Here is a 10,203-nt window from a genome sequence, read left to right as displayed (position 1 = left end):
TCAAGAGCTGTTGGAGGATGATGGGAATTGTAGTTTACAATGTGTATTAATCATAATTCTGACAAAATAATAATTAATTTCACTGTATTCTGTCCTGATAATTGTGCACATTGGCTGTTTCCTATCAAAGTGTAAGCTCTGAGGGTTAATCACCCTGTCATTACTTTATTCCCATGCCAGACACACACACACAGATTTGAATTGTTAAATTCTCCTTAACAGCACTGATTATATGTGCAGAGCTCAGGGAGAATGGACATTAGACAGCACATTATTTATATTTCTTAAATCTGAACCTAGAAAGTATATCAAACTTTCTTCCCTGACATAAAAGTCCCAGTGCTGGAGATGCTCCCCCCCTGCACAATTGTGTTGCACCTGTCTCCTCCATTGCAGACCCCTGTGCCTGTGTAAACTATTTCATTGTGCTGTTTTTTTTTTTTTGTCACCCAGCATTACAGACATGCTCTTTTTTGGGAATCCCTATTTGGCCATCCCTAGTAGTGCTCCCCCCACCTCCATACTTTCCATACATGGTCTAAGGGGTCCAAAGACTCTGCCCTCCCCCCTCACCTACTCCATTAATGGCTTCTTTGCTATTCAATGGCCCCAAAGCTACCAAATAAGGGCAGGCAGCTTGCCTTTCCCTGCGGAGCTCCCACTGACTCCTCAACTCCAGGCAGGGTATAAATTGACTGCTCAGTCCCCAAAGCAACACCCAGCCAATTCAACCACAGCAAGCAGCTCTCCTGTGCTGACCAGGTGAGTACTCTTTGGGATATACCAGTTGCTTCTTTGCTGCTGCTCGACGGATCTCGGCCATTTCACTTTTGGGACAAGCCAAGATTCCAGTGGTCCATCATTCCTTTGGGATTATCATTGATTTCCAAATAGTTCCTGAGCTCCTTCCTTCTCTAAACAGAAATGGCTTCAACCGCCGGCAGCCTAACTGCTCGTGCTTTAAAGGACCTTCCAGTTGTTTTCTTCTTTTGCAGAGGAATCTACATTTTCCTTTTAATATGAGGGGGCAGTGCATTGTATATAGGGGAGCAGTATATTCCTTGTTTATTGACCTGTGTGAGGAGGAAAGCCCCTGGGTGCTACATGGCTCCAATGTATAGTCAAGCTATGGACTGGATACTACAGAGGCACAGAATTCCAAAAACTTTCTTAGAACTTTGAAGCCTACTAAATGTGTGTCCCAGTGATACACGGTGTTACTATACAGTAGGACGTGGGCAGTAGAACTAGTTGAAGCCCATAACACACTCCCAAATGTGTTCCGCAGGCTCCTCCGACAGCAATGTACTTAATAGTAACCTCAATACATCAACCCTTACCCCCCTCATTCCACCAACAGCTGGGGGGGGATAGGGAATTCATCTTTTTTCATTGCGGTCATAGGAAACTTGTTTTACCAACATGTGTTTGGGGAGGAGGGACAGGGTGAGGTTTGTGTGTAGGAGACAGCTGCTCATTGACATGTGAGACTGTAGGGTGGTGGCAAAAATTTTTTGGGGGGGATCTTTAACCCTTTCAGTTACACTAATATCACCCTAGTGTATTTCTTATTCTTGATTCCACAACTACACGGAGCGACTGTTGATGTGACACCCTATCATATGAACCCCTCGGTTGGTCACCTTTTATAATTTAGCATTTACCCTGGTAAGGTTCAGAATGTGCTCAGTTATTTGTATTACAAAAGCCAAGTTGCTTAATTTAAACACACATCTTAAATTCTGCAGTAGTTTCTGGAAAGCAAAGGGTAAAAACCACAGATGGGCACTCAATAAATCCCTCTTTTATTCACAGGACTTAACCTGCCACTATGTGTGACGACGATGAGACTACCGCCTTGGTGTGCGACAATGGCTCCGGGCTGGTGAAGGCTGGGTTCGCTGGGGATGATGCCCCACGTGCTGTGTTCCCCTCCATCGTTGGTCGCCCCCGTCACCAGGTATCTATCATAAGCACCTTTAGCTCTTTTCTAAACAGGACAGGCACTGATAGACAATAAAACCAAAGGAAAAAAAGCTTACAACCTAATAGAAATCAGGAAAACTAAGAATCCCTAAGTAGTCCAGGTGTATAATACACTATTCTGACAGCCTAAAATCTGACACAAATGTTATTCTCCAAATATTCTAACTTCCCATTTCTAGGCCTTAGGCCATAGATCTTCTTCCATATTCAGCTAGTAAAGATTTACAGTGCATGCTGGGAGTTCAGAGACATCTGAAGGATCAGGTTTGCCAATCCCTGCCCTTCACCCCTCTATTTGATGCTTTGTTTCCCCTATCAGGAGCTATAAATAGAGACCGGTGCCGAGTCCAGTGATAAGAGTTTGTTAATTATAGAAGAGACAGACTGTGAATTAGGCCTTGTCAGCACTGGCAGCCACTGAATGGTTCTGCCCATAGTTGACATTTTAGCAGAAGCATCAATAATGTCCAGGCAGTTGTGAGTGAAAGCTGAACACATCGCAATTACAACTTTGACAACTACCTAATAGTATCACTTTCTGCTGGGTCTTGCCAGCTCCCCCTCTGGGAATGTATTGGGCCCACTTGTAACTGGGTCATTGGGAGGGAGAGTAATTGCATAAAGGGCCAACTAATTATGATGCCAAGTGAGTCATGACCTTGTGTCACCATCAGTGCCAGGGCAAGAAGACATCACTCACTCTGTTTAGATTTATTTAATGATTTTAAGCAAGAGAGGAATGCTTTTACTTTCTACTTTCGTGTGATGGTTCTGCCTTTGAGCAGCTTCTCCTCATGCTTAACTCATCTCCTTTCTTTAGGGTGTCATGGTGGGTATGGGTCAGAAGGACTCCTACGTAGGTGATGAAGCTCAGAGCAAGAGAGGTATCCTGACCCTGAAGTACCCCATTGAGCATGGTATCATCACCAACTGGGATGATATGGAGAAGATCTGGCACCACACCTTCTACAATGAGCTGCGCGTGGCCCCTGAAGAGCACCCCACCCTGCTCACTGAGGCCCCACTGAACCCCAAGGCCAACCGTGAAAAGATGACACAGATCATGTTTGAGACCTTCAACGTCCCAGCCATGTATGTTGCCATCCAGGCTGTGCTGTCCCTGTATGCTTCTGGTCGTACCACAGGTGAGCATAGACACTTCCATTACAATCTTGTTGATTAGGTTGATCTTACCATTTGGAAAATTCAGATCTTTTTGTCCCCGCTTTGAACTTCATCCTCTTGCCTCTTGCTTCATCATAAGCCTACAATGGTTTTCTTTTGTAGGAGGGAAGAGGCAAATTTTACTCTGCTGCTTTGGTACACCCCTCACTCTTACCAATAGTTCCAAAGCTGGATAGAAACAGAGACAAAAAATGTATTCCTAGGTTGAATTTTTATCTCAAACCTGCCTTGAAAGTCAAACAACTAGTGGGTCTTCCTTTGCAGTGATATTAAGCAGCCGCCCCAGAGATACTACAAAGAACCATAAATCCTTCTGCGCTGCCCGTGCTGGTATCTACATTCTGCATCTGAAGTCTCTGGTTAACATTTATAGCAACTCTGCCCTTCATCCCTCTCTCGAAGAGAATGGCTTTAAATTAGCTATGAACTCCCTTCCCAATAATACATCAAAGTCACATTAATTCATCCAAGTTCAAGCAGAATGCGATGGGGGCCTTAATCTTCTTACACTGGTAATGAAGACATCTCATCTATAAATCCAGCCTATTTAGTTGTACTGAAATGCTGGGCTTATATGTATCAGAACATCACTTCTCCAATGGGGGGGAGGTGGATTGAGGGATAAAAGGAACCTCTTTTTCTCTCATTAAAGCAGAGCACAGGGGCATCAGCATCTGCCTGTTATATAAATAGAGGGAAAAGTGGCATTGTGTGATCTCTGCACATTTTTCTCCAATGTTAAATCCCTTAAAGCTATTGGTATGATAAGAAAGCGGAAAAGCGCCTTGAGCGTAATAAGTCCTCTCATACAAGAAGTCTGCAGGCTGAGATTGCTTGCCAGCAGATACATTGGATTATTTCCGCTCATTGGAGTTATGTGTCCTGCTCTCCAGGACAGAAGGTTTCTGTGTTTAAATGCAATTTATATGAATTAGATGCACACAATATAGTTGATGTTGGATATCTGTACCATAACCTTTAGTAATTAATATTCGCCCACTTAGGCCTAAACATCCTTCTATTCTTCTTCATCCAGGTATCGTTCTTGACTCTGGTGATGGTGTCACCCACAATGTCCCCATCTATGAAGGTTATGCTCTGCCCCATGCCATCATGCGTCTGGACCTGGCTGGTAGAGACCTCACCGATTACCTCATGAAGATCCTGACTGAACGTGGCTACTCCTTTGTGACAACAGGTAAGTTCTATCATGCTAGATCCATCAAGACAGACTTAGATAACATCTGCAGAAGAACACAAGAACCATTATATCATTGTATCCTTATAAGACAACAATAAACAGTGACAGTCACAAGACTCATACACCAGCCTAGCCTCTAGTTATTGAATCTTGTGATTTGTAGCAATTATGTCTAACAAGAAAGTCATAGGAGCCTTTAGCAGAGACAGTGAAATAACTTCCCTATAAATGAGAATCTCATGTAGAGCCAGTGAATGTAGATGTTTATTTCGACTACAAAGAACAGAACATCTTACATAACTTCCTAAGTGTGACCTACCCTGATACCAATAGGAAAGGAAATCACCACATTAACGAAAATGATGAATTTATTATTTTTCAGTATTTCAGAGTTTAATCTCTTTATGTTGTGGTTTTTGCCCCATATAGCTGAACGTGAAATTGTCCGTGACATCAAGGAAAAGCTCTGCTATGTGGCTTTGGACTTTGAGAATGAAATGGCCACCGCTGCCTCATCCTCCTCCCTGGAGAAGAGCTATGAGCTTCCCGACGGTCAGGTCATCACCATTGGAAATGAACGTTTCCGCTGCCCTGAGACCCTCTTCCAGCCTTCCTTCATTGGTGAGCAGCCATACCTATGGCAGTGAGACCTGACATACACAAACACAGATGCGCAGACTGCTCTTCAGCTTTCCCTATACCGCTTCATATACTAGAAAGCCACATCATAGGGCAATATGATTTTTAGATCACAGTGTGCCTATATCAGCTTCTCATTAACTTTTCACTTCTTCTAACCAGAGCTGAACACGCTTGGGCAGACAAAATGTGTTTAAGAAATAATGCATTATTCAATACACTCCTATTTAAGGTCTCATTCTAAATTCTGTAAGACTGTTCACAGCATCTTCTCTTGCCAACCAACACATGCTGGTGCTACCCTCTTAACAAAGCCTTGTTTTTTATTCGTTAGACCCCAACACCTGTTTGCAGCGACATGCACACACACAACAGTTGCTTTCCATTTGGCCTTGTTTTTTCAGCCTCACACTCCCGTCTACATCTGTTCCACCCACTCCCTCCACAGTTATGCCTTTCTAATGCATTCTGTTTTGCCTTCTCCTACTACAAGGTATGGAATCTGCTGGTATCCATGAAACTACCTACAACAGCATCATGAAGTGCGACATTGATATCCGCAAGGACCTGTACGCCAACAATGTCCTCTCTGGTGGTACCACCATGTACCCTGGTATTGCTGACAGAATGCAGAAGGAGATCACTGCTCTGGCCCCCAGCACCATGAAGATCAAGGTGAGCTGAGCAAACGACAGACCTGCAATTGACATTTCCTACACTGTATATGCTCAGGAGATATTCCGCTCCTCTTCTATATAAAGAGCATTGAGTAACTCATTAATACAAATAATCACTTGATATTATGTACATGTTTCTCTTCCTCTGATCACAATGATTATTGTATCAGGAATAGAGACAGGGGATAATGGTGACCCATCAGGACATACTGTATCATGAGTAAATTCATATACAGTAACATAGTAAATAAGATGAGTGCAATACGGAATAACTTGATAAGGGTTTGGGGTAGATGTTTGCCTCTCAACAGGTCTTTGCTCATCACTTTCTCAATTCTTTCCTCTAGATCATTGCCCCACCTGAGCGTAAATACTCAGTCTGGATCGGTGGCTCCATCTTGGCCTCTCTGTCCACCTTCCAACAGATGTGGATCAGCAAACAGGAATACGATGAGGCTGGACCCTCCATTGTGCACAGGAAGTGCTTCTAAACAATACTCTCACACTCCTCCAAGCAACATATACAGAGTACCTCAAAGTCAAAGAAAACAAGACCTGGACAGTCACTGTACAGTTTGTATACACGCCATCATATTTATTACTTTCTAAATAAAACACATGTGGTTAAGTTCATCAGGGTGTGTCTTCTTTGGGATGCTTTTCTTTGCCAATAAAAGAAACCATCTGCTCCTCCATGGTTTAGCAGTGGCGTGTGAATATTTCTATAGCAAATAGGAGTTTAGATGATGACGTCAGCGACATTTCGCCGATGGCTAATTTTTGCCGAAATGAAACGGGTCAAATTTGCCCATCCCTAATGATGAGGTTTGGGGGCTGAAACTCTTTGAGTAGGGATATATAAGTAAATGTGCTTAAAGGGATCAATAAGTAAAGGTGTTTAGGATCAAACCAAGGGGCTTATTGTGAAATACATGCAACAATACATGAGAACTAAGCCAGGCAATACGTGATCAGCACTTTCACAATAAAAGGCGACTTCTGCATAAGCCTTGGCTGGCCTCTGAGAAAGAAACAGTTACTTAAACATATTAAATTTGGAAGAGAAAAATATTATATGTGAGTGTGAGCACTTCATTAGGACCATCATATTCCTTTGAAGAACCTCAACAAAGTAAATCCAAAATGAATAACAAGAATGTGACAAACACTGTGCACAATAGAATAGGTGGGTAAATGCACACACATAACAAAACTAAGGGATGCCAAGGAAGAGTTAAACAAACAAAGGGAACAATAAACCTTCTAGGATCAAATACCCTACAAACTATAGAAGGCGATAGAATAAACACCTTCGTTTAACACATAAAGTTGTCAGCTCAACCAGTAAAAGAGCAAAAATCATCTACATCAATTTGGTTTGATCTCATACAGCTGATACGGGCATGGATACATGTATGGGATCTGTTATCTGGAAACCTGTTATCCAGAAAGCTCCAACAGACTCCATTTTATCCAATTAATCCACATTTTTTAAAATGATTTCCTTTTTCTCTGTAATAATAAAACAGTCGCTTGTACTTGATCCCGACTAAGATATAATTAATCCTTATTGGAAGCAACACCAGAATATTTGGTTTGTTTAATATTTACATGATTATCTAGTAGACTTAAGGCAGGGGTCCCCAACCTTTTTTACCCGTGAGCCACATGCAAATGTAAAAAGAGTTGGGGAGCAACACAAGCATGTAAATAAGGGCTGTGATTGGCTATTTGGTAGCCCCTATGTGGACTTGAAGCCTACAGGAGGCTCTACTTGGCACTATACATAGGGGGTTATGTAATAAAAGGCACTAAGTTTGCCCTGGTGCAGTAACCCATAGCAACCAATCAGCAGGTAGCATTTACTGGTCACCTGTTTAAAAGCAGACATCTTATTGGTGGCTATGGGTTATTGCTCCTGGGCAAACATTATGCCATTTATTACATTTGGGGGATAGTCTTTATGCAATTGAAACTTGCCTCCAAGAAATTCAAAAATAATCACCTGCTTTGAGGCCACTGGGAGCAACATCCAAGGGGTCGGAGAGCAACATGTTACTTGCGAGCTACTGGTTGGGGAGCACTGACTTAAGGTATGAAGATCCAAATTACAGAAAGATCCGTTATTCAGAAAACCTCAGGTCCCGAGCATTCTGGATAACAGGTCTTATACCTGTATAGCACCAACATATTCTGCAGCGTTGTACAGAGATTATATATCATTCATATGAGTAACTGCCCTGGCGGATTTTATAATCTCCCTACAAATATTCACACATATATGATGGTCAATATTATCATGAGACATTTAAGGTGCTTGTATAGGAGTGTGGGAGAAAACCCTTCGCACACGGGGAGAACACATAAACAGCTCAGAGGCACCAATTACATTTGTATATTCCTATACCTACAACACATTCCTAGTTTAAAGTTTAAACTCTACATATTGTATTGAAACTGTTTATTAACTGGGTGAGGCTGTGCCTTATAGAATATGATGTATATTTTTTTCAACCTTCAAGCCCTGCTCACGTGAACGTGTTGATATATTACAGAAGTGACATTTTATGAGCTCCTGCCATTGATTCGTCCAAGGCACACACTTAATAATGTCAGTGTTCCGCGTCTTAACGACTTGCAAGAATGTAGAAATATATTAGAAACACTCCGCTTGATGGAGAGTATTATTATTATTATAATACACAAAAGCCATGAATATCCTGTAAATTATAGCCTTATAAACGGTGAGTTCTGATGTCATCAGTTATAAACGGTGAGTTCTGATGTCATTTCTGTCACATGACTCACTGAAATTTGTGTATTATAATAAATAAAGTACCCCCAGTTGTAAAATATGAGGATATTAGAAGTTACCTCGGAGTTCCATGACCTGTATAACTCGGCCTTCGGCCTCGTCCTTTTATATGGTCATGAAACTCCTCGGTAACTTATAATATCCTTATATTTTACAAGAGGGGGTACTTTATTCACTATATTATGTTCCATAGGTTCAACGACTGGTGCTCCGAGTTCTGAGACGATGGGTGGTGTATGGCGTTTTCTAGCAAAGTGTTACTTTTGTCTGTGTATGAATGAGATCCTTGCTCACGTAAGGTTGAGACCTATATGTATGTATACCAGCGTCAGGCAATTCTCCATTGGCACTTACAGATCTGTTACCCTTATATTCAGACCTTTGCACCTAAGCTACATTGGCAGTCAGTTCTTAGCATACATGCAAGTGTGCAATGTGGGACCCCCAAATCCTGTAAATAGTGATGGGCGAATTTATTTGTCAGGCGTGAAATCGCGTCAAATTTGCGCAATTTGCCACCGAATGTGCGCCAGCGTCCAAAAAAACGGACGCCGGCATAAAAAAATGGACGCCTGCATCAAAAAACTAGATGCCGGTGCCGTTTCGTGAATATTTTGCTGTTTCGTGAATTTTGCGGCACAACTTTGCCCATCACTACTTGTAAACTTTTGGGGGGAGACTGTTTTATACACACATACTGAGTAACATGAGTAAGAGCTCACAGTGGGTCCTCTATAGAAGATTCTGGCACTGCTACCTCTATTGTTACATCTCTGAATGAAGTCCCACTTGCCCTTTGAACGTATTCATCACCTTTATTGCCGCGTGGCACTTGAAGGCAGGAATGTTTTATGTAAACTGAAAACAGCTGCCAAACTCACATACTGTATCTCTGCCGCTCAGCATTGGAACCCAAAGCACCAGCCACTCAGCACTCTCAGGCTATGGGCACATAATGAGTACATTTGGAGGCCGACAGAAGCAGATTGTGCTCCATTGATTTGAATCCGATCAGCCCGAGTGCGGTCACATATAGACTGAGATCAGCCCAAATACGCAGCCGCTGACAACAGCCTGTGTGTCCATAGAGTTAATACAGCAGAGAATAGAATTGCAATCCCCTATGTACTATCAGCTACTACGTATGTTGCTTTTTAAAACGAAACTACAATTATTTTGAAAATAAAAATAATCCCCGGAAAATATCAAAAGTATTCCATTTATAAATCATGTATCGTAGTGTATCGTTTTATCCTCAGTGTAAAAAAAACAAAAAACATTCGATGTCTCTATGGGACAAAATATGCAAAGTTGTTAGAGAGAACATTGTGTTTAGTAGGAGCGGCAAACATTAACTCTATCCTTCCAGCACAGCTGTCCAGCCTTCTGCTTCAGCTTAACTGGGTATTATAACTGCCCCTTATATGTGACCCTGACAGGGGACTTTGTAGGGTGTCGCTCATTCACCTCTGCCAATCGCCAATGACTTCTCCTGGCACCGCAGATTTATATCAAGTAAAGCCATTACAGGTCATTCTATCTGTCCATCTATCTGTCCATCCATTATATATCTATCTCTATCTATCTATCTATCTATCTATCTATCTATCTATTATCTATCTATCTATCTATCTATCTATCTATCTATCTATCTATCTATCTATCTATCTATCTATCTATCTATCTATCTCTCTCTCTCT

General features: G+C 41.9%; 1 protein-coding gene and 1 long non-coding RNA gene across 2 annotated transcripts in view; one reads left to right on the top strand and one right to left on the bottom strand.

Annotated features, from left to right (window-relative positions):
* Positions 1 to 607: 607 nt before the first annotated feature.
* Positions 608 to 6,321, top strand: actc1.S (actin, alpha, cardiac muscle 1 S homeolog). Its single transcript, XM_018232200.2, has 7 exons — positions 608 to 762; positions 1,816 to 1,960; positions 2,807 to 3,131; positions 4,208 to 4,369; positions 4,802 to 4,993; positions 5,505 to 5,686; positions 6,036 to 6,321. The coding sequence occupies exons 2-7, from the start codon at positions 1,832 to 1,834 to the stop codon at positions 6,177 to 6,179; spliced, it is 1,134 nt and encodes a 377-aa protein (XP_018087689.1). The 5' UTR covers positions 608 to 762; positions 1,816 to 1,831; the 3' UTR covers positions 6,180 to 6,321.
* The window catches only part of LOC121397667, a 36,248-nt gene continuing 30,279 nt past the window's right edge, over positions 4,235 to 10,203 (bottom strand). The window contains exon 2 of the long non-coding RNA XR_005963815.1: positions 4,235 to 4,415. This is a non-coding gene — a long non-coding RNA (uncharacterized LOC121397667). The remainder of the gene's footprint in view (positions 4,416 to 10,203) is intronic.

The sequence above is a fragment of the Xenopus laevis genome, chromosome 8S, assembly GCF_017654675.1.
Source record: "Xenopus laevis strain J_2021 chromosome 8S, Xenopus_laevis_v10.1, whole genome shotgun sequence".
NCBI lineage: Eukaryota > Metazoa > Chordata > Amphibia > Anura > Pipidae > Xenopus > Xenopus laevis.
This window is presented reverse-complemented; position numbering and strand designations above follow the sequence as displayed.